This window comes from Corylus avellana, chromosome ca8 (genome assembly GCF_901000735.1).
Source record: "Corylus avellana chromosome ca8, CavTom2PMs-1.0".
Taxonomy (NCBI): Eukaryota; Viridiplantae; Streptophyta; class Magnoliopsida; order Fagales; family Betulaceae; genus Corylus; species Corylus avellana.
In genome coordinates, this window is record NC_081548.1 from 20,148,272 (window position 1) to 20,172,748 (window position 24,477).

Below are 24,477 nucleotides of genomic sequence, written 5' to 3' on the forward strand. Positions count from 1 at the left end.
AAAACCTCTAACCGCTAACCGTTAGGCGGTTATAGCGGTTACACGGTTAGCAATTAATATGATTAAACAATTAGCGGTTAACGAGCGGTTTCTAACCACCCTTATCAAATATGAATATCTACTATCGGGTTGGGTTGAAAGAGAGTTTGAACCCAACCATGAAAATGGATAAATAATAATTTAAGAGAAAAAAAAAGAAAAGCAAACCTTCACATGTTTTCAAAAATGTTCTTACATATTATGCCAATCAGGGACGGAGAGATGGGGCCGGTATAGGTCATGCCGCCCACCCCCAAAATTTACAAGTTAATTTTTTTTTTTTTGGTCTAAAGATCCTTACCAATTAAATTTTTTAGTCCTTGACTGCCTGCTACCCATATTAATCTTTGCCTCAGTCCCGTGCCAATGATTTGAGATTGTACGGTAGGTATAAATGATGTTAAAACATTAAAAATTAATTGAAAATAGAGATCAAACTTTAAGATTTATTATTTGATCAACTTTAAATTTATTTTATAACAAATGATAGAAAATTTTCATTTGTAATTGTAATTAACCCATGAAAAATATACACTACATTTTTTACATAACATCTTTTGTACAATTTCACGTGAGCCAGACGTGGTGATTTGATATTAATTTCTTAAAAGCGGATGTTGAAGATAAAAATTAGGGAATGTGCTTCATATATATATATATAAAAGTAATGCTAAGTACCATTTTTTTATTCTTCTAAAATCTTTCTAATGCTAAAATGATTTTTAAAATCATCATTAAATTTTAGATGAATCATACTTGAATTTTGATCAAATGGTGATTTTGAAAGCCACATCAACTTTAAGAAGATTTAAAAAAAATAAAAAGATGGTACGTAACATTACTATATATATATATATATATATATATATCTTTAAGGGCTAAAAATGAGTCAAACGCTGACCTTCAAACCGCACACGTGTAAGTCATTCACTCGAGTCTTGATAGACGCAAAGACGTTCTTTCTCGTCACTTCCGCCCTTTTCTCCTTCGCTTTCAAAAATTCCCACCAAGTTTTCTCGACTGCAAATTCATCTCCTCCACAACACCTAACTTTCCTGCAAAAACCCTAATTCACCACCATGCAGCCGTCCGGCGACGGAATTTCCAGAGCCGACGGCCGCTGCTCATGCTTCTCCGACGAGAATGGTGGTTTTCACGGCTATCACGACGGATCCGGTGATCCGAACTGCAAGCATTGCAGAAAATCCGATACTTCGTCCTCATATTCTTATTATTCGCCCGTGTTTAATTCGATTCCGTTGACGGACTCGGAGAAGCTACGGAGAATTTTCATTGCTTCGGTTAAGGGCTTCACAATTGGAGCTGGTCTCAAAGGTGGCCTTGCTCTCTTCTCGATCTTAGCTCGATTGAGACGACGGAAGGTCCTAACCTCCTCCAGGTGAAATTAGTTGAACATCAAATCTTTTTGCAAATTTCTTTTTCTAATCATTGTTTTTGTGAGTTTGTTCTTATTTCTTTGTTTAATATTGATTTTATTTTTTTTGGTTTGGTGCACAGGAAGGTCGGTGTGATTACGGACAGTGAAGCAATTGTAATGGCTGCGAAGGAGACCTTGAGATACGGTCTCTTTCTTGGAACTTTTGCTGGTACATTTGTCTCTGTGGATGAGCTTATTGGTGCTCTGGGCGGTCATCGTAGGCATGTTCTTTATCTTCTATTTGTTAATTGCTGTTTTTCTCTTTAAATTATTTGAATTTGAACCAGATTTGTGAAATTAAGATATTAGTTATAGCGCGTGTTGTGGAGTAAATGATTTGGTTCCATTGATGCTCGGATTTTATGGGTGGAGTGTTGTTGCTCTTGTTCAGGACTGCGCAATGGAGGGCTCTGGTAGCGGGGGCGGTAGCGGGGCCGTCGATGCTGCTGACTGGGTTAAACACGCAGCATACGAGCTTGGCCATATACATACTCATGCGTGCTGCGGTCTTGGCGTCGCGATGCGGGATAAAGAGCAAGCGGTTTGGGCGAATTTGTAAACCTCTCACGTGGTCGCATGGTGACATATTTCTCATGTGTCTCTCCTCTTCACAAATTTTGTATGTGTCCTGTCCTGCCAATGTATTGCAGATCTGTCTAGTTTAATTGGGTTTCAGATTTTGATATGTTTTCATATAAGGTTGTTTTAGTATATAATTCTGGCAATGAATTTGAGGTATATGCTACTAAAATATGTATGAAGTTCTTATGACCTCTTGATCTCTTTAGAAGATTTATGATCTGATGGTTTATGCCTGGCGATACTACTGCAATAATGATCTTTAGTTGACTGTTAAATCATGTCAAACAACCATCTGACTATAATTACATTGATGTTTGATTAGTCATAAATGTTTTACTTTATGTATACACACTAATAATATGCTGAATTACTTATATCTAAGAGTGAATCAGCTATGTTCGAGTCAACTTTCCTAGTAGCTTAACTACTAAATAGGTTGGGAGTTGTACTAACCTCTGAGCTTAAATAGCTTCTACAGCTGCCAAAACTTGTAGCTAGAAACGAGCTACTTCCATTTGAAAATTATGAACATACTTCATGGGGATGTCATGAGATTGAAGGAGGGACCTCCACTGGTAGTACCAATAGAGATGTGGGCCACTCTACCTAAGGGTGAATGTATCGGTTCTTGGTCTTCTACTCATGAATATTTCATAGGTCAACCAGTTAATTCATCAAGACCTTAATAATGTCTCAGGACTGAGGTCCAAAGAAAGGTGAGAGACACTTTTTAAACCTTGAATTAGAAAACTTTGAATTCACAAGAAAGATGGGAAAAAAGAGATCATCTAAGGTATTTGTTTTATTATAGCAAATTTCAGTATACATCTTTGTAGATGCTAATCTTAAATCCTTATTAAGCGAGGATTTTTTTGCTTCTAAGCCTTCTATTATGAAAACTATCAATTTGTAAAATATGTATGTCGTGAAGTCCATGGATGTATTTAGGTTATCCCTATAAATGCTATACCAAATTAGACACGTACATTTGTAGTTCCCTGTCTGATGTTTTACATTATCAAATTATTGTTATGAAATAGACTCTTTGTTATTTATTTTGTAATTGTAAATGGTGGAATGATTTGTCCATCCGCTTCATAATATCCAAATTGAAGAAGTGTGCCCTCTTATACTTTCATAGGTCAGCGGCTGACTTTAAAATTTATTATGATGCTATATTTAGAAAGGGATAGACTCTTATCCTATTATACATCTAAAGGAGAATTCTGCTTTTCAGGTCTGCTTACATATTGAAGCAAGAGAGTCTGCCCGCATCATACAAGTCCTTTCTCAACAAACATGGTGGAAAGGATTCTGTTATCCTGCAAGGTGTGAAACAGATTGCAAGTGGCATTCCTTTTACTAATTTGGAAGAAATCGAGAAATTTTACAAGGGGAAGGGGACAAACATTAAACTAGATCCTGAAATGAAGGTTCCCTGCTCGGTATGCATTCCCAGGTTTATCCTACTCTTATTTTATCAAGTGATGATATATCACACTTTTTTGTACATAGATATACAATTCATTAACCAAATAAATAAAGTGATAAAATTGGATGTGCAACATTCAATGAATACTTATACTTACTAAATCTAAAATGCTTTGTGTGTGCGTGTGTGTGTGTTGGTACATACTCCCAGTATTCTTTATAACATTGGGTCATTGTTCTCACTTAAAGCACTCTAGTTTACTTCAGTGCAGCAGTCTAATGGTATTATTCTTAATAAGTCTCGTTTTTAGAAAAAAACCAGATACCCGGTCATTCAAAAAGCATAGAGCCACTTGCAGGAGTTATTTGACATCAGAATAACCGAACATGTAGATTGAGTAGGTAGGATTCATCAAATATGAGGGATACACTATTCTCCTGAGTTGTTGTTTACTTGTTTCATGCAAATTTCCTGATCAATAAATAGAGCCTTTGCATGTCTTTCATACTTATTCATTTTAGCTTGAAATGTAAGGCAGCCTTTGCATGTTGCATTTGCCATTTTCTAAAGTTCCTGTTTGAATTGTGTGTGTGTATATATCCTAGAACAGCGTATTATCACTTTTTTGCACTTTGCTCAAATAGTTATTGTGCAGTTTTTATACTTATTTGCAGATCATACATGGAAATCAGTCATGCAGTGCACATGTTCTTTCTTTTTTTCTTCAAGCCTATAAAAGAGCATTGCCAGTGTATCTACCAGTATATTTGATTCCTGCACTGATAGTTCATCGTCAGGGCCTTCGGAAAAGGTGATGGAACTAGTAGTTTTTCCCAAGTCTTATCAATTTTTTTTTTTTTTTTTCACTTAGTCGCTATAAGAAAATGTGTTAAATTGTTTTCTGGTTGTAATTGCTAGAGAATATGCTAGTTCAAGTGTAGTTGGTGTTGGTAATTTCTTTTAAGGTGACAGATTATGATTTCCTGCATGCATCCTGCTCTCATATGATTACCTGAGTTCCTAGATATAATGTTTACGGTTAACATGCTGGCTAGCTACATAGCTGCATAAGTGTGCTATAAATTCTTGGCATGACTTCAAACAAATTTTTGTTTTAGCCTATGTTGTGGGAAATAACTAGCTGATGACTTAATGACTGGGTTGAGTCTGCTCGTGCATTGGAAGCACAGTTCTTTATACAGTTGTTTCTGTTCATCACTTTGTTCCTAAAAGCCCTATCTGCAGTAGATCTATAAATGGTTGATACCTTCCTTGTGAAACCCAAAAAATTCAAACTTGAGCACTCAGAAAACATTTCTCAGTGCCTTTTTTTCTCCAACCTTTATTCATCATTATAATAAGAATTTGAGCACATCCCCTTTACTTTATTCCTGCTTCTTTTTTTTTTTTCAATGAACAGTCTAAACTTGCCTGCCAGTTTTGAAGATGCTTTCGGTCCTTCTTCATTCTTCATTGTACTAAGTACCCCTTGTTGTTTGTGCTTTGAGATCTTTTAGAAATACATATTGGATTTTTGTCAATGAACTCATGTTCTGCTGGACGTATCACTCATGGATGATTTATCTGTTTGATTGTATGCAGGCCTTATACAATATTAGGAAAGGGTCTTCTTGGCACTGCAAGATCAAGCTTGTTTCTATCTGTATATTGCTCATCTGCCTGGTTAGCATCTTTCCTTTTTTCTTTTAGTTATCTCTGCACCGTCGTGATCCATTGATGATGCCATGGTCTCTTGCGCTGAAGAAGTTATTTGATACCATAAGGGTTATGAATTATATTTCTATATTATAGGGACCCACACCAGACATGAATCCTAGAAGTTATGAAACTAGTTCTGAGTGCATACCATCTCACTCCAATATGTTAAATGATTGAAAACTTGTTTCAGGGTATTCTTATTGGTAATAGCTTCTTATAGCAAGGAAAAAATTATAGCCGTTAATGGAAAAATCATGGTGGGCTCTATCTGTCCAAAGAGAAAAAAAAAAATGGTGGAAGCACACGTGTTTGCTGATAAGATGCTATATTTTGTTTTTTGTCTTTTGTTTTTTTTCGTTTTGTTGAGTAGCTGCTGTTGCATTATAAGTTGTTATTCAAGAAACTGAGGGGAGGTTTGAGAGGTATGAAGTAGTGCTGTTGAGAGAATTCGAAAATGTTGGGCAATATGCCAGAGCATAATTGAGTTGTCAAGTTGGCATATTCGTCATAACAAAACCAACAAAAAAAAAGAAAAAAGAGAAGGACGTGTGTTTTAAATTCTTGAAAACGACATCGATCTAGTAATTGGATGTAAGGTACCTAATTTTGCTCTTAATGTTTCAACAAAGGAATGCTTTGCTCTTTCCGTGTTCTAGCCTTTTGTCGAGCTTTGGCCTCAATAGTCAATACCAATTTATTGATCACTGATCAAATAATTAAAATGCTATAAGAATTGCAAACTAAAATGCTACTGCACGGCTTTTGCATTGCATCAAGCGGTCAAGGAGTCCTATTTACACGTGCCCTAAAAACAGTCAAATGTGCCCTTCATTTCACCTCATATTTTACACCTGCGATGTTCATAGACTCATTTTTATTTTTCACCAGGATGTGGACGTGCCTGCTCTTCAGGATCTTCAAGAGATGTAACATTCCAATGGTGGCAATGGGAACGGTATAGGACTGACTCCAACCATTTGATATCAAAAGAAAAAAAAAAAAAATGCTTTTGCATTGAGAGTAAAAGCTATGTTCTTGTGCAGTTTCCAACTGGCTTGGCATTGGCCATTGAGAAAAAAAGCAGGCGAACTGAGATATCACTCTACTGCCTTGCCCGGGCTATCGAGAGCTTCTTCACATGTATAACTGAAGCTGGATATCTGCCACAGTCAAAGAATTTGAAGAGAGCTGATGTGGTGATTTTCAGCTTAGCAACGGCCATCATAATGCACTGCTATTCGCAGGAAAGGGAAGTTTTTCGATCAAAATATTTGAATGTTCTTGATTGGGTGTTTGGCATTCCGCCTCCCCCATGTGAGACCCCACGCTGCAAAAATAGTTAGAAGCTAGTTTTGAGGGAGAGTTTTGGATGGATGTTATTTAAATTGCTTGTATGCTGCAGGGTTAATTTTTACCTAGCGCAGTTACTATTCGAGTTCAAAAAAAGTTAGAATCACGTTTTTTTTTTTTTCTTGTATTATCTTCATTCATTACGGATTGGTTCAAATTGCGCTTTCAAAAGATAAGAAAGATGAGGAATTAGATTAAAGCAACAATGTAATTGACCTGCATTCACTTTGGTTTGTGTTTTGGGTGCTGGGTGTTGTTGTTTGTGCAGTGTAATTAATATGGATTGATCACAGATGGGTTAAAGCTTCAAGATAGTCACAGATTAAAGATTGCTTGAAGCCCTTTGTCAGGTCATCTATCTTTGCACAGAACTTCACTCTAAAAACAACCAAAGTAAAAACCTAATTGATAATTCACAAAGAAGATGAAGAAGAGGATAACTTTAATTTCCATTCGCTCCAACAAAAACAAAAGCCTCTTATTTGAGGTTCTCAAATAAGCACTTGATTTAATTACCCAAAAACCCTAAGTTGCTTCTCGACTAGGTAGAAAGACCAATACCAAATTAATAATATCTGAGAGCCAGTAAATAATAATATTATCAGATTCAGACCTCGTCTTCGTGAAGGAGCATATTGGGGATGCCCTTAGTGACGGGGAAGCGGCGACCGGTCTCGGGACAAACGAGAGCGCCCTCCTCGAGGTGGAGCTCCAGGAGGGCGTGGTGGAACTTGGTCAAGAATTCGTTGGAGTCGAGCATGGACGAGTCGACCTCCTCTGGGAGCTCGGCGTAGCCCATGGTTCTGGCGGCGTCAACGAGGGCCTTCCACTCGATCTTCGGAAACAGATTTCGTAGGAAGTCTGCGCTTAACTCCACCTGCTTCTCTATCACCTTCTCCACCTCGATGCCGAGAGGAAAGCCGTTGGCCACGCCTTTGATGTTGGAGGAGAGCATGTTATGAGTTAGCAGCCTCATCTTTCGCTGTCAGTCGCAATGGAGTAGCAGCAGAGCAATAGGAGGGATGTTTTCGCCTTTTTGTGGAGGCGAAAAGGCCCAACCCAATTCTAAGAGCGGCGGAGTGGTAGCCAAAAAACCGTTCGAGCGAGAAGACAGGCTCGAGCAGCGCGCCCGTCCGATACCTAACCCCTAAAGAAAGAGCACGCGAAGCCAAGAGAGAAGCTCGGCAGCGAGAGCTGGAGATGATGAATAAGGATTACAAGGAGAAATCGGGACTCTCGGAGGATCCGGTGATCATTCGCACTTGGGGATTGGATCTGATATCGCTGGGATCGTCGACGACGAAACGATCCCCAAGTACGGGCTCACGGCACCGATGATGAATCTGTCTTCGACGAAGACTTCTTTGTATTCTCTGGGAATCTCAAGAGAAACGGTAAACAACGTCAGAGGTGAACGACGGCGCAGGTTGATAGGGTTTTTGGGATAGGGCGTTTAAATATATCTTTGAAAGGACGTGGTTTCAGTCTTAGAAAAAATCTTATTAAACAATAATAATCATTTATATATTTTTTTAATTAAAAAATACCGGAGTTGAATCGTAAATTATCGAATTCCAACTTCTGACGAAAATTACCAAAAAAAATATATATTCTGACGAAACCCTAAAAAAGGGCTTCTAAACGAACATAGCGTAAACAGTTTTGGGCCTAGTTTAGATTAGATAGGCTCCATTCGAACTCATTTCATTTAGGTCAAATGTAAACATAAAATTAGGTTTGATCATTAGGCGAGTTATAAATTTGGTTACCTCAGTATAAGATTTTATAACTTGTTAACTTTATTTTGATTATTTTTAACTTGTAATGAGAACATGTTAAGTGTTTTTTGATAAGTAAGAATTTGTTAAGTATTTAAAGAGATAAGAAAGAATTCTCTTCGTATGGTAGAACAGCTTCCAAGCAAACATGTTAAGCTTTGGTGGGACATTCTTGCTCCAAACTGCTTTTGCCCAGGTCTTTTCCTCAGTTCTATGACGAATTCACTCCCAAGCCGACCAATAACAGGTTGTAAGTTCCAGTTCCCATTGCTATATCCAGTAATTCTTAAATTTTAGGAAAGCAAAGAGTATCCGCCGTAGCATATTCTATTAATGGCTTATCTAGCAACCAGTTATCAGTCCAAAAGTTAAAAATGGGAAATGCCCTACCTTTGAGTGCGGTTTGAACTATTGATTTACGTAATTTGAAGCACGTAAAGACTTGCATAAGTAACCCAAAGGAGTTGGCTTAGTGGTTTAAAAGAGTAGAACTTAGGACTCTAAGATGCTCCTCAATGGTCTTAGGTTCGAAACCCACCGGTGCTACTTCTCCTTTGGGGCCTCACCCTCTGGTAGGGCTGTCAAAAATTACCCGATAAAAACCGGGAAACCAGAATCAGGTGCATATATATATATATATATATATAGATATTGTTTTTAGCCATTTAGCCACTTAGGGTTCACTTCACAGTTCACGCCTCTCTTCTTCCTTACCCAACCGCCGCTCTTTAACACACACACACTTTGTCTCTTTCTCTCTCTCTCTCTCCCTCTCTCTTTTTGTCTATACATAATTAATATATGTATTGGCATTGATTTTGCTGAGGGAGAGGACTTTTGCTGGGTTTTGCTGAGGGAGAGGAGTTTTGGGTTGTTAATTTTGGGTTTTGGGTTTTCTGGGTTTTGTTAAGGGAGATGAGTTTTGGGTTGTTCATTTTCTGGGTTTTGCTGGGGTGTTCTCTGCCATGGCCGAATGGTGGAGTTTTGGCCCTTTTGGGTTGTTAATTTTCTGATTTGATTTCATAGAGGAGTTTAAGTTTTAGTTTGGATGTTTTCTTGAGTGTTTGTAACAATGGAAAAACAAGATTGCTCTTGTTTGGAGAAGAGAATGTTCTTGGACTGAGATGCAAGGTTTTTGTGGCTGAGTCTGGCAAGAAAGTTGCTGGAGAAGGTGACCATGGTTCACGGCAAACATTATTCTTAAAAAACCGGTTACCAGACTGGGTAAAATCGGAACTGGCCGGTAACTGGGACTCCTGTTAACCGGGACCCGGTTCCGGTTGCCCGAAACCAAGAACCGGGGTATCCTCGTTCCGGTCTCCAGTTTTGACCTAAAACCAGGAAACCGGACCGGGTTGATAGGCCTACCCTCTGGTGAAAAGCTAGTAATTCACCCTGGTACATGTAGAGAAACTTTTGTGAGTGCAGTGCACAGGTCCGAGGTTTACTCTATCAGGATGGATTCAAAGGGCCCTGCTTTGTCGAAGTTCCCATCATAAAAAATAAATAAATAAAAGACTTGCATAAGTGTGTATGTCCTAGTTAATCTAAACTAACATTGAACCTAGGCTAATAGAATTTGATTTCTTATATGGGGTCATTGCACACAAGTAAGAATAAAGATTTGGAACCTACTACTTGTGCATTGCATGGGCTTAATATAATTTTTGCAACCACAAAAATTCATTAGAACTTATTCTCACTTAATATAATTTGTGCATTGCATGGGCTGCTAAACGAACATAGCGTAAACAGTTTTGGGCCTAGTTTACATTAGATAGACTCCATTCGAACTCATTTCATTTAGGTCGAATGCAAACATAAAATTAAGTTTGATTATTAGGCAAGTTATAAATTTGGTTACCCCAGTATAAGATTTTATAAAACTTTATTTTGGTTATTTTTAACTTGTAATGAGAACATGTTAAGTGTTTTTTGATAAGTAAGAATTTGTTAAGTATTTAAACAGATAAGAAAGAATTATCTTAGTAATGTAATAGATATAGCAATTAGCACGTAAAGACTTGTATAAGTAACCCAAAGGGGTTAGCTCAGTGGCTTTAAAGAGTAGACTAGGACTCTAAGATGCTCCTGTTCGAAACCCACCAGTGCTACTTTCCCTTCGGGGCTACACCCCCTAGTAAAAAGCTCGTAATTCACCTTGGTCCATGTAGAGAAACTTTTGTAAGTGCAGTGCACAAGTCTGAAGTTTACTCTATTAGGATGGATCCGAAGGGTCCTGCCTTATCGAAGTTCCCGTTATCAAAAAAAAAAAAAAAAAACTTGCATGAGTGTGTATGTCCTAGTTAATCTAAACTAACATTTAACGTAGGCTCAAATAGAATTTGATTTTTTATATGGGGTCATTGCTCACAAGTAAGATTAAAGATTTGGAACCTACTACTTGTGCATTGCATGGGCTTAATATAATTTTTGCAACCACAAAAATTCATTAGCACTTAAAATTGTTGCAGCTAAAACATACAAACACACTGCTGGAAACTAGGTGGTTTCAGATGACAACAACAACATGTTGATATTGTTGAGGCAGCTGTCATCTTCCTTTGCCCTACACTCGAATAACGTTTGAGTTATGATCCAATAATCCCCGTAACATTATAAAGAGAAAAAAATAAGGGATAACAATTTTGCAAAAACCAGCAGTCCCAAGCATAGTAGTTGGAGTCATGAGACCCAAGAGTTACAATTTTGCAAGAACCGAAATAAGGAAACAATATTATATAAAGTTACAAACAGCACAAATTAATGTAGTGTACGTACTAGTTTGATACAAACGTCCACCACTTGTTCAGAGCTAGAGCATAAACTGTAGTATAGATAGCCACTCTCATATAATAGATCCTAAACCTGCAACAAAAGAGAGCAACTTCTCTAACAAATCAGTAAACATCGATCTGAGCATCCCTCATTATTGTTCTCTACTCAATTCTTCATCATCATCATTAATGGTTCCAATCGGTAATTTTTTGCTCGCTTTTGGTCATAAGAGTAATCCTTCACATACACCACAAGGATGACAAGCCAATCGTTTCATTGCATGCATGGGGAATATGTCTTTTTAGTGTAAAAAGAAGGATAATATTATAAACTGTCATTTAATTTTAATATTAAGATAATATTATCTCTTATTTTATATTAATTTGATCATCTCCAATTCATTTCTTTCTTAGCGTATAAGAAGAATTGATCTATGAAACCAATTAATGTAAAGGTAGCTCTGATAGCCGCCAGGGTTTGAGCCAAGAGGAAGAAGAAAAAAAAAAAAAATCTCACTGGGAGATACAGAGCATGGGAAACAACCATGGTGGGCTCCTTCATAATTAATGGAAGGTATTAAATGAAGTAACAGCCAACCATTTATGTCATTTGTTTTGCAGGACGTGGGGCTCATTTGCTTACCATTTTTGAAGGGCGGGTTTAGAATTGTCGGTTCTTAGATAAAATGTGTGATTTTAAATTAAATCGTAAAAAATAAATTGTTTAAAACTGTGTTTTTTAAAAATTACGAAATTGTAAGTAATGAGGTGTCTTTTTAAAAATGCACAATTTTAAAGCTTAAACTGTGATTTTACTAAATGTTTAATTGCGTTTTTAAAAATCATATTTTCAAATCGCACTTTTTAAAATCGCTATTTTGAAAAATGTTTTGCAAAAAATAAAAACATTAACAAACAATTTATTTTATAAAACACTCAAAATTATTTTCACTATCACGTCAGAACACTAGAATCAACTTCTCTATAACCTATTTTCTTCCCTAAATATAGAAAAAATTTCAAAAAAATTACAAAAAGTTCACATGTAGCATATTCCTTGAACATTAGAAATGCTACAATGCTACACTTTTAAGCTTCCTTATTTATTATTTTAATACAAAATATTTTTCTTTCTTTTCTTTTTATTGCCTTTCATTAGGGATTCTGTTGAAATTTTGTAAAAAAAATAAGAGTATGTAGGAAACTTGTACTTTGTAAGGAAATAATATTTTAATAATATAAAATAGAGAAATGCTATGGGTCAATATTTTTTTCATACTTGGTCAATCTCATCTTACAAATCAGTTTTTAGATTTGTAAACTTATGTGAATCGCACATAAATCAATGGTAGACCCCCACAAATTTAATGGTTAATCTATTGAATTTGTACGAGAATATGAGCCAAATATGAATATCTTATTGAGTCCTAATATTTCTTTATAAAATAAGATAAATAAAGTTATTGTGGAATGAAATTAGATAAAGAAGCAAAAATAATTTTGTTTTCTAAATTAAAATCCCAATAATACCCTTGGCCTTTAATTAAGCAGAGGTTTTAACATTTGTTGAAAACGATGACAATGGACGACCTAAGACACAGAAGCCGAGACTTTCTTTTCCTGTTTTCCCATGCTTTCTCACCAACCAAACAGAGCATATTGTTTAAAAAATAAATAAATAAAGCTGTAAAAATCAGTCAGAAACTAACCTCTTGGATCCAGATCTTTGAGCAATTTGAGCGGCCCTTTCCTCGGCAGTCATCGGAGAGGTCCACCTCGAGAAATCGCGATTGAAGTAAGCCCAATCCGGCAAGATCACCCCGGCAATTCCCAGCACACCCACCACGTAGGTGGCCACCATTTTCTTGAAGGACTGCGTGCATATCCCAACCACCAATATAATTGCGGCAAGACATATCAGACAGGATCGGAGTACGGCGTCGTTCGCCATGGGACTCGCAGAGGCCGAGAGACTCGATTGAAGAATGTCAGTTTTGAAGTATGAAGAACCCCACAAGCTAAAGAAGAAGAAGAAGGAAAAATAAATAAATAAGACGACGAAAGAGTATTTAGAAATCCTAAAACTGAAGTAGTTACCCGTTGGGCTGGGCACTACATTAAATGTGAGCTCAACGGCTCTGGGCAACTCTTTAACTATTGCGTGACGCGTAATCAACCGCTGAGCTGTTGTTTTTGCAGTAGAGAAAGCAGAGGCATTGGATGGGGGGTTTAGGGTAAAAGCCGTCATTAGAGTTCGCGTAATCTCTTGCCTGTACCACTCACCAACCCTTAACCAAACCCCTCGCGCCTTTTTCTGCCCCCAAACCGTCCCGAAAGTGATGACTCCGTGTAATGGCAGCGGGATTGGGATTCACGACAATTATCCGTAAGAATTATTATTAATTTCTATTTAACTACTCAAAATATATATATATATATATATATATTTTTTAAGCTTTTTAGCTACTAATTTTTTATTATACACTTTAACGCAATCTCTATTTTAACTACTCATATTAATTAAATATTATTTTTTAATATTATTTTATTATTTTTTATCATTTTTTTTTCCTTTTCCATAGAGAAAATATTAAAAAATAAAAAGAATAATAAAATATAATAAAATATTACTTAAAAAATTGTTACAGTAAACTTTTATATTAGCAATTGTTGAGAAAAATTGTATTCTACAAGGACCGCTACTGAAGCAAGAAAATAAGATATAGATGTTAAATTTAGCTAAAAAAAAAAAAATTTTCAAGTATTGCTGAAGATGCTCTAATCTAATGTGAGAAATTTTATATATAATTCATTTAATTGATCGTGTGGGTCTTACATGAAATCTTTCACATTGATTCTAACAATTCGGACAAATAATTGTTACGAATCATTATTTACCTACATTTTTTTTTTACCAAATTTATAGTTGCAACTAGGAGTGTAAAGGCAGTTACAATTAGCAGTTATTAACTAAAATCATTAACTATAACTACTTAGACAGTTATCGATTAGTAACCTTAATAACCGTTTTTTTTTTTTTTTTTTTTAAAGTTAGAAAATTAAATTAAAAATCAAAACGTTGTCTTTTCTACGATAATACAATAATACCTTACTATATATAGATATATATACCGGTTAGCAATATTATTCGCCCACCTTTTCACTTTTAGTTGCAACCAAACCAATATGGCTATACCAAGAGCTATTTTTAGCCCTTGCCCTCCCTTGAAACTTAATTATCATTTAATTGACTACTTAGCGGGTAGCGATATTAACCGTCCTTTCACCCCAAGTTGCAACCAAACCTATACGAAGAGCTATTTTCAGCTCCTTGTCCTCCCTTAAAACTTAATTATCATTTAATTGACTACTCATGCTTACGTGTCTCTTAAGTAATGCCATTTATATAATGTCACATAGATGTCACGTTAGTCAAACCTTTTATATTCATATTCTTTTTTTAACGAAAAGATCAGGTATAAAATATACAAAAGATTAGATAGACAATTTTTTTTTTCTTCAATTAGAGTTAATTTTACTATAATTTTGTAAAGCTCATTAAGATAGGCAAATGAGCAAAATATAGAAAAATAAAAATGATAGAAGGCCTTTAGTTTGATTGCTAGTTAAAGAAGATGCATATTAATTAGATAACAAATAGGGAAAATTACATTTTGCCGCATGAACTATAATACTATGGCACTTTCTTTTCATGAATTGTCAATTGTACTACTTTGCTCTCATGAACTACCATTTTGTGCAAAAAATCTCATTCTGTCAGTCAAAGCCGTTAACTCAAACGATCAAAGTGACGGTGCGTTATAATTCATGGGGGCAAAGTGACGCAAAATGATGGGTTGACCATCTGAGTTAACAGCTTTGACTAACGGAATGGAGTTTTGGACACAAAATAGTAGTTCATGGGAGCAAAGTAGTACAGTTGGCCGTTAATATGACAAAAGTGCTAAGATGTTATAGTTTATGAGGACAAAAAGTAGTTTTTACTAACAAATAATATGGCATAATATCAGAAAATAAAATAATATAGAGTTGTTCTATGATGTTTATGTTATTAAAGTTCTTTCAAAAAGCATAAATGAAATGAAGTAAATTGGGAAAAACTTCCGCAACACTTCACTCACCAGGTTCCAAACTGCGGCAATAATCTCAATTTTCTGTTAATTATCTAGATTTGGCAGTAGCGTCTCCGTCAACAAATAGCAGGCCTGGGATGGAAACTGAGTAGATTGGGCCTGAGCCCTGCTACCTAGATGGTGGTTCAATGGCCTGGGATCATTTCCATAATTTCAAACTGCAGGCCCAAGATCAAATTTACCATTTAGGGTACTGATGGTTCAATAGCTAAAAAAAAATTCCCAAAGTGGTTAGGTACATCGCAATTCGTACACGCTAGGATTAATATAAACCATCTCAGTTTCCATGATGTTTTAGTGGGGTTGAATCAAACTATAACTCAATTGAACTTAAAAAAATGCTTGCAGTTTTCACCGTTTAGGTTTCTTTTGTGTGGCTCTCATTGAATAGGTACTACTATGATCATGCCTAAGTAAAATAGCAACTATTGATCTCCACTGCCTACCTTTTTTAGTAGGAAAAAAAATTGCATCAAACTTAGTTAAAGCGATTGCTTGGTTTTTCAAAAGTCATATCATAAATAAATTAAAAAAAAAAGGGTAAATTCACTTATTTCCATGAAGTTACGCGCATTTTACAAACACCATCTTAATGTTCAAAGTCTCTCACTTTGGTGTATCGAATTTTGATTTCCTTCTATTTTCCTCCTTTCGTTACATATTACAGTTAAATTAAACGGTTAAATGAGTAATTTCAGTAAGGGTATTTTAGTAATTTCACATATTTTTCGTTAGAATTTAACAGAAAATACACCAAAGTGAGAGACTTTAAACATTGAGGAGTATATGCAAAAGACGCATTACTTAATGGGGTAAGTAAAATTACCCCCAAAAAATTATTAAATCATAGAAGGAAAATTCATTAAAAATGTCAACTGGATAGAAGTTGGTGTGAAGTAAGGATCAAATTGTACGCATTACTATGGAGACCCTTCCAAACAGATTAGGCGGGGTGGCTCGCACTTAACATCCAGATTCGGTATAAATGTTTCTAGAAAACAAGGAAAGCCCCACTGTTCTTGCTTCTTTTTCTTTTTTTCTTTTATAAAATTATATATTGCACAAACACCAATGGATAATGTATATATCATCCATCGTCTTCACTTCATCTTGTTTGAATTTGTTGATTGACTTTAAGAGTTAACAAAAATTGAAAAAAGTTAAATTGGCGCCGGCGGGCTAACTAATTGTTACTGCTATGCTTTGATTGGACTTCAATTTTTTGTTGACTATCACCGACTCGATAATTAAATATGGGTTTTGTTGGTGCTGAGATCTTGTAAAATTCTTCTGGTCTCTAAATGTCAACGAGCCTATTATTAGCATATTTTCTTCTGTCTAGCTTGCTAGGTACTACAGTTTCTAATACCTGCCTTGGGAATGTCTTGATTGGGGGAAGATATTCGATTATGGGAGTTTTCAGAAATTTAAATTATTTTGGCAGAAGAAAACTCAAGATATATATTGGGCAATATCTGTTATAGATGTGCGAGGTCCAGTTGGCTCCTAATGAATTAGTTCTACCCTTCTGAAAAGGATCTATCCTTGCAATATTGGGCATGATTGAACTGAGCTATCATAGTATAACACAAAGTCAATTAAATCTTGCAAAGTCCTGAGATTAGGTTAAGTACCCATGAGCAACACACACAAGTTAATATTTGAACTTTCATCAGTGATCGATATATATATACATATTTCAACCCATGCAATAATGATGCATATATCCTTAGATCTGTGACGACCCATGTGCATATCATGTATACAATAACAAATGCAAGTCCCCCCCACGCACCATTAATTCTCATATACTGTCTGGGAAAGATTACATCTCCCGACATTTCCCTCCCCCACCCTTTATTAGTTTCAACAACGTACGACTATTTTTGTTTGTGGTTTAGATCTAGATCTTAGATTTACTTCAACATTAATTTCCACCTACACAAGTCACATGCTCCTCCTCAACTATCTCCGGCCACCTATCCTTCCACACCGACGTCCTTCATTACAGCACATGTATGCCAAGTGCCACGTGCCGCCACAGCGTGTATGAGTGCTATATGTGCCACAGCCCTAGCCTTTTTTTCTTTTTTTTTTTGGGGTAGATTTAACAAATCTTTACCCCTACTCCTTTGGCTCTCTTTCGATTGAGCTTTTTGTTGCAAATTAATAAGACTCTAAATTAATTAGATCTGAACCTCAGATACACCGACTTTACAAAGTGAGGACTCGTTATCTATTTGTAAATATATCTCTTAGTTTTCGAATCTCTTTCTGCAACTGGTTTGAAATTAAGAATATTTTGTTAAAGTAATGATTAAGTGATTAAATTTATCTCTTCCTATAAGCTTTAGAATGCCATCAATGAGTAATTATACCCTAATTAAACTTAAGCTTTTAAGATAATTGGTAATTTAACACATTTTGAGCGCCATCAATGACAGTCACAAATTTTTATCATGGGCTGATACAACTAGTTTTGTTACCAGCTTTTTTCTCACATCCTCCTTCTATCTTGAGGATCCTCTCCGAGGCTAGCTAGCTGTAGCATAGATTGTTGCATGAATAGTGTTATTTTGCTTCTTTTATTTTTATTTGGTTTCAGATTTTTTTTAAAAAAATGTTATGCTGTTATAGTTTCTTTTACTCATCTATATATATAACAATAAGAGAATTTTTTTTTTTTTTTAACAAAAAACAAAAAACTGGCCGGGTTTGATATCAACAGTAAAAAATGTTCAAAGTATGCAGGCAGGGTCTTTTGTATGAGAAATATGTGGACATAAAGAGACATAAACGTGGCGATATATTTAGACCAACAAGTAGATGTCCTGTCCCCAAAGTCTAGGTTTTAGATGTATTGGTTGGAAACCTATTGAAGCAAGCAAATCAGTTGTTTATCTGACACCACAAACAAAGATCAGTTTAGTATAAATATAAAAACAAAACAATTTATCTGACATCAGAGACTCCTAATTAATTTATTCAAATCTATATATGGTCCATCCGACAAGGAACCTTGGCTGAAGGACCATAATCACCGATTGTCTTCGTGTTTGAGTATGAACCGTTTACTAACAAATTGTAAGTAGATGGGAAAATGAGGGTTTAATTACATCATTTCATATGACTCACAGGAAAAAGAAAGAAATTAAGGTTTATAAAAAAAAAATTGGCCTCTTTCCGTTGGCAATTGACACTGACACTCCACTTAAATAAGAAATTAGGTTTGAAATTTTCTAGTTGTGAATTAAGCTGTAAGCACCATTTTGAAACAATTTTGTATCATCCCAAATTCCAGATGGCTGGCGCCTGCCACTACTGTATGATGGAAATCAAAACATGTTTTGGCCTCGATCGTTTCACTAACGTTTTTTGGACGGCGATTTTAGGGCCTGTTTGGGATTGCGTTTGAGGGGCCTAAAAGTGTTTTTAACATTCAAAAAGTCCGTTTGAAGAAAAAAAGTACTTGTTTGGTAAAAAATTAAAAGCACTTTTAAGAGACCAAAAAACTTAAAAATGGCTAAAAAACACTTTTGGCAAAAACTTAAAAATAAAGCTTTTATTCAAAAGCTCTTTTTGACTTTAAAAAGCTCTGTTTTTCAAACGCAATCCCAAACATGCTCTTAATCATGTTGTTAGGGGCTATAATAATAGAGGTATTTTATGATTAAAATACTTTAGGATAATATGTTATCTTTATAGATAAATTAAATATTAGAGATAAGCATTATCATTAGTATAATTTAAATATTAGAGATAAGTATTATCAGTAGTTTATTCTAATTAGTTTTTTATTTTACTATACATTGTAATCGTTTATTTAAAGACATCAAGCTCATTAATAAAAGGAATCAGAAAATTAATCCTAAACATTGAGTTTGAAAAGGGTTTTTTAGGTTTCCTCAAAATCCAAAAGGTCTAGGTTCCATTTGAATCTAAGTTCTAAGTTTCCTCAAAACCTAAAATCTATCTCCATTACGTATTCACGTAATACATGTTGTGGCACGTGACTTTGTAAGAGTTTTTTTTTTGTAAAATATTTTGTAATATTCTTAGCATTTCTGTTGTTTAATACATTGAAATTTGATTGGCATATATTTAATTAGATGCTCCAAATCTGGGTTCTAGACTGGTTGTGATTGGTGCTTCACGGCTCACGCACTGTGGCATATATTTTATGCCAATTTGATTGGCATAAAATACAGTGGTTGGTGCTACAGGATAACCTTAATTACTTTAATTAGTTGTTCATTTGAAGCATTCTTTCAAGCGTGTAGAGAATGTGTTAATATTATTGGTTATAAATGGTTCCGCTTTGCATGGGCGTTTGCTGCACCAACTTCCGCTCCAACTGCCCAACCCTCTCGGTCAAAAGACTCACGTCCTGATCATCTTTTGTCTCTTTCTAACGAAAAATCGAAAATATCTTTTTCCTATATATATATATATATATATATATAAAAGGGAAATCTCATTCATTCATAACAAATCAAAGATTACTGCTATCAACGATTACAATGTTATGAAGCCATATATATTTGGATTGCTATCTTTATCAAAGTATGTGCCACCATATTTACTTTCCTTCTTGTATGCTCCACAACCTAAGCCTTATAAGTGATAATTGTGCAAAATAATCTTAGCATCCTCGATCAACGTACCATATCTCTGCCACAATTGATCTTCGCTCCAAAAAGCATAGACTATCTCCATGGCATCATCACCTTTCAAAATAACTTTTTGTATACCCATGTCTCTTCAAAGTAGTACCGCTTTTCAAGCCGCATAAGCTTCCACAATTGTAGGGTCAGTAATATATGGGACAGACATACACATTGATGCCCGAACTTTACCCATTTTATCCTTAACAATTACACCAACACCCATCAATTTCTTAGATTTGTCAATTGCCGCATCGATCTCAGTTTATTTTATACACACCATCTGGAGGGGCCTTCTATCTTGTGATAACATTATTTTGTCTTCTTACCTCACTTTTTCCTCCTTGTTCCGCTGCAATATAGACCTCTGCAGCTTCCTTCGCACTTTTAACAAGTTGAGTTGGGTGCATTAGATCTTCCCCAAAGATGTACAACATCATTTCATAAAGTTGCACATCCGGTTAGTTATCTCGAACGCAATGAAAGTAATGGCCTCATGAAATAGGATAATGAATTAAAGTTGATCAAGCTAATTCGTGGCATGAAGTTCCTCCGATTTGTAATTTTGCCAACCAAATTAAGCAACAAAATATGACCATGAAAAACTATGGCATATATATAAATATGCTGTTCTAGTAGTAATACTAATATGCTAAGGTGGGAATAATTGTAGCATATTGATATAGCGTGACTTAGTAGGCTGCAGCGAAAAACAATAATAAAGCAGCGGATAACTAATTCCAGATATTGAGTTTATCAATTAATCTAAGAATTCTTCTAAAAACAATAGATACTCTCTAAACTTTAAAGGAAAAGATAAATAAACTTAACTCTGAGTATTCTCATTAATCAAAATCAATAATAATCAACAACTGAATTGTTAAAGGTTATAAACATATATTTATACCCCAAGACTCTTAGCCCTAAAATAACAATGAAATAAAGTTAATTTAGAAGTAAAGACAACTAAACCAAATAAAAGACTAACAAAGAAACCTAATTCAAATAAAGACTGAAAGATAAATATAATAACTAACAAAAAAAAAAGTGGGGAAGAAGAAGCATTATGCCATTACAAAAGTAAAAATAATATTGCCAATATTTCACAACTAAGGTTCCATTTCATCCATTGTCAAACAGTAAAAAATTGATGAATGATTTGATTTCTAAATAAATAATTAAGAAAATAACATTATAAGAATGTAAGTGCATGTGTCATGTGTCACGTTGAGTCCCTACTTGATTATAAAAAAGAAAAAAAGAAAAAAGAAAAATAAAACAAGAATATGTAGATTCCCTAGGGTCTTATGAATCCAAATTAAATGTATAGACATAAGTCCTTTCAAGCCATGCAAACAATAACGAAATAGCTTCTTCTTGCGTGCATGGAATGAATTCCTTTGACAAGTAGGCGCCTGCAGTTCAGCCTTAACGAAATACTGGCGTGAAGAAAGAAAAAAAAAAAAAAAAATTGTTTTATAGAAGTAATTGTCTTCGATCTCCTTTCTTACATATAACCATTTTTTTTTTTCATCAGTGATATATATATATATATTGCACAAATCCATATATATATCATCCCTCGTCTTGGCTTCAACTTGTTTGAATTTGTTGATTGACTTTAAGAGTTAAAAAAAATTGAAAAAAGTTAAATTGGCGCCGGCGGGCTAAGTAATTGTTACTGCATGTTATACTTTGATTGGACTTCGATTTTTTGTTGACTATCACCGACTCGATAATTAAATATGGGTTTTGTTGGTGCTGAGATCTTGTAAAATTCTTCTCGTCTCTAAATGTCAACGAGCCTATTATTAGCATATTTTCTTCTCTCTAGCTAGGTATACTACAGTTTCTAATACCTGCCTTGGGAATGTCTTGATTGGGGGGAAGATATTCGATTATGGGAGTTTTCAGAAATTTAAATTATTTTGGCAGAAGAAAACTCAAGATATATATTGGGCAATATATGTTATAGATGTGCGAGGTGCAGTTGGCTCCTAATTAGTTCTACCCTTCTGAAAAGGATCCATCCAGGCAATAATATTGGGCATGATTTAACTGAGCTATCATAAAATAACACAAAGTCAATTAAATATTGCAAAGTCCTGAGATTAGGTTAATTACCCATGAGGAACACACACAAGTTAATATTTGAACTTTCATCAGTGATACATATATACATATTTCAACCCATGCAATAATGATGCATATATCCTTAGATCTGTGACGACCCATGTGCATATCATGTATACAATAACAAATGCAAGTCCCTCCCATGCACCATCATGCATACATCTGACTTATCTTTAACCATTAATTCTCATATACTGTCTGGGAAAGATTAAATCTCCCGACATTTCCCTCCCCCACCCTTTAGTTTCAACAACTATTTTTGTTTGTGGTTAAGATCGATCTAGATCTTAGATTTACTTCAACCTTAATTTCCACCTACACAAGTCACATGCTCCTCCTTTACTATCTCCGGCCACCTATCCTTCCACACCGATGTTCTTCGTTACAGCACATGTATGCCAAGTGCTACGTGCCGCCACGGCATGTATGAGCTATACGTGCCACAGACCTAGCCTTCTTTGGGTTTTTTGGTAGATTTTACAGATCTTTACCCCTACTCCTTTGGCTCTCTTTCGGTTGAGCTTTTTGTTGCAAATAAGACTCTAAATTTAGATCTGGACCTCAGATACACTGACTTAATAAAGTGAGGACTCATTATTTATTTGTAAATATATCTCTTAGTTTTCACATCTCTTTTTGCAACTGGTTTGAAGTTAAGAACATTTTGTTAAAGTGATGATTAAGTGATTAAATGCATCTCTTCTTATCAGCTTAAGCTTGTTAGGACAAGTGGTGATTTAACATGGTATCAAAGCTAAAGGTTATGAGGTCGAACATTGACTCTGTCAATTTACCTCTCATTTGAATTAAATATTTTACGTGTTGGGCACACGTGAGGGAGAATATGAAAGTAATAATTAAGTGATTAAATTTACCTCTTCCTATAGGCTTAAACTTTTGAGATAATTGATAATTTAACACATTTTAAGTGCCCTGAATAAGACTCACAAATTTTGATCATTGGCTGATACAACTAGTTTTGTTAGCAGCTTTTTTCTCACAACCTCGATCCTTCTATCTTGAGGATCCTCTCCGAGGCTAGCTGTAGTATAGATTGTTGCATAAATAGTGTTATTTTGCTTATTTTTTTATTTGGTTTCAGATTTTTTCTTTTTTTTTTTTTTTCTTTTGTTATGCTGTTATAGTTTCTTTTACTCATATATATATATATATATATATAGACCAACGAGTAGATGTCCCCAAAGTCTAGGTTTTAGATGTATTGGTTGGAAACCTATTGAAGCAAGCAAATCAGTTGTTTATCTGACAGCACAGACAAAGATTAATTTAGTATAAATATAAAAATAAAACAATTTATCTCATGACATCAGAGACTACTCCTAATTTACTCAAATGTATGGTCCATCCGAGACAAGGAACCTTGGCTGAAGGACCATAATCTCCGACGACTGTCGATCTTCGTGTTTGAGTATGAACCGTTTACTAACAAATTGTAAGGAGATGGGAAAAATGAGGGTTTAATTACATCATATGATCATATGACGACTCAGAGGAAACACGAAGAAATTAATTAAGGTTTGTAAACATAATTGGCCTCTTTCCGTTGGCAATTGACACTGACAGTACTCCACCTAAATAATAAATTAGGTTTGAAATTTTCTAGTTGTGAGAAGTAAGCTGTAATTAAGCACCATTTTTAAAACAATATTTCTGCATCCCAAATTCCAGATGGCTGGCTGGCTGCCGGCTGCCACTGTATGATGGATATCAACGTACATGTTTTGGCCTCGTTTCACTAACGTTTTTTGGACCGTTCTTTTTCTTTTGTAGTTGAAAATGTTTTAATTAATGTAACGTAAAAGCTGTACAGTTGACTATTTAAAATACAGTGGCTTGTGCTACAGGATAACCTTTTACGTACTTTAGTTGTTCATTTGAAGCATTAATCTTTGAAGCGTGTAGAGAATGTGTTAATATTATTGGTTAAAAATGGTTCCGCTTTGCATGGGCGTTTGCTACACCAACAATTAATCCGCTCCAACTGCCCAACCCCTCTCGGTCAAAAGACTCACGTGACTCACGTCCTCTTTTGTCTCTTTCTAACGAAAAATCGAAAATATATCGATCTCTCCTATATATCGTCATTTCTTTTCTTTTCTTGGTTTTGGCTTCAATTTTTAATTTTCTTTATATATTTTTTTTTCATATGTATCTGTTTTGATCTAGTTAAAGCGCGCGGTGAACTTCCTTAAGGCATGATGTTTTGATTAAGTAATTTTGTTGTCCAAATTACTAGCAATTTAGACAACAAATATAGGAGCGCTTTTATAATGGTTTTTGACATAATAAAATTTGGTTACTGTTTGCCACGTCAGAAACCATTCGATTTTTTGTAGTGTACCCAAGTAAGTTTCAGGCTTCAAACCCGCGTACTCTGGCATCAAACCCCT

The 24,477-nt window shown here is 35.2% G+C and overlaps 3 protein-coding genes across 4 annotated transcripts; 1 reads left to right on the plus strand and 2 right to left on the minus strand.

The window, feature by feature from the left end:
* The first annotated feature begins 1,007 nt into the window (after positions 1 to 1,007).
* On the plus strand, positions 1,008 to 6,678 carry LOC132189981 (uncharacterized). Its single transcript, XM_059604845.1, has 8 exons — positions 1,008 to 1,438; positions 1,558 to 1,698; positions 1,869 to 2,096; positions 3,297 to 3,504; positions 4,166 to 4,302; positions 5,094 to 5,174; positions 6,099 to 6,165; positions 6,254 to 6,678. Exons 1-8 carry the CDS (start codon positions 1,119 to 1,121, stop codon positions 6,551 to 6,553), a joined length of 1,482 nt encoding a protein of 493 aa, XP_059460828.1. The 5' UTR covers positions 1,008 to 1,118; the 3' UTR covers positions 6,554 to 6,678.
* Positions 6,679 to 6,985: 307 nt separating this feature from the next.
* On the minus strand, positions 6,986 to 8,031 carry LOC132189982 (multifunctional methyltransferase subunit TRM112 homolog A). Its single transcript, XM_059604846.1, has one exon. The coding sequence runs from the start codon at positions 7,534 to 7,536 to the stop codon at positions 7,168 to 7,170; it is 369 nt and encodes a 122-aa protein (XP_059460829.1). The 5' UTR covers positions 7,537 to 8,031; the 3' UTR covers positions 6,986 to 7,167.
* A 2,717-nt stretch (positions 8,032 to 10,748) lies between these two features.
* Positions 10,749 to 13,469, minus strand: LOC132190192 (signal peptidase complex-like protein DTM1). Of its 2 annotated transcripts, XM_059605103.1 has the most exons (4): positions 13,213 to 13,469; positions 12,825 to 13,133; positions 11,120 to 11,206; positions 10,749 to 10,907 (listed from the first exon to the last, which is right to left on the minus strand). In XM_059605103.1, coding segments are annotated over exons 2-4 (330 nt in total). In that variant the 5' UTR covers positions 13,067 to 13,133; positions 13,213 to 13,469; the 3' UTR covers positions 10,749 to 10,906. The 2 variants fall into 2 exon arrangements, with proteins under 2 accessions (XP_059461086.1, XP_059461085.1); XM_059605102.1 differs by lacking the exon at positions 10,749 to 10,907 and having other exon boundaries at positions 10,963 to 11,206; positions 13,213 to 13,468.
* Between the last annotated feature and the right edge of the window lie 11,008 nt (positions 13,470 to 24,477).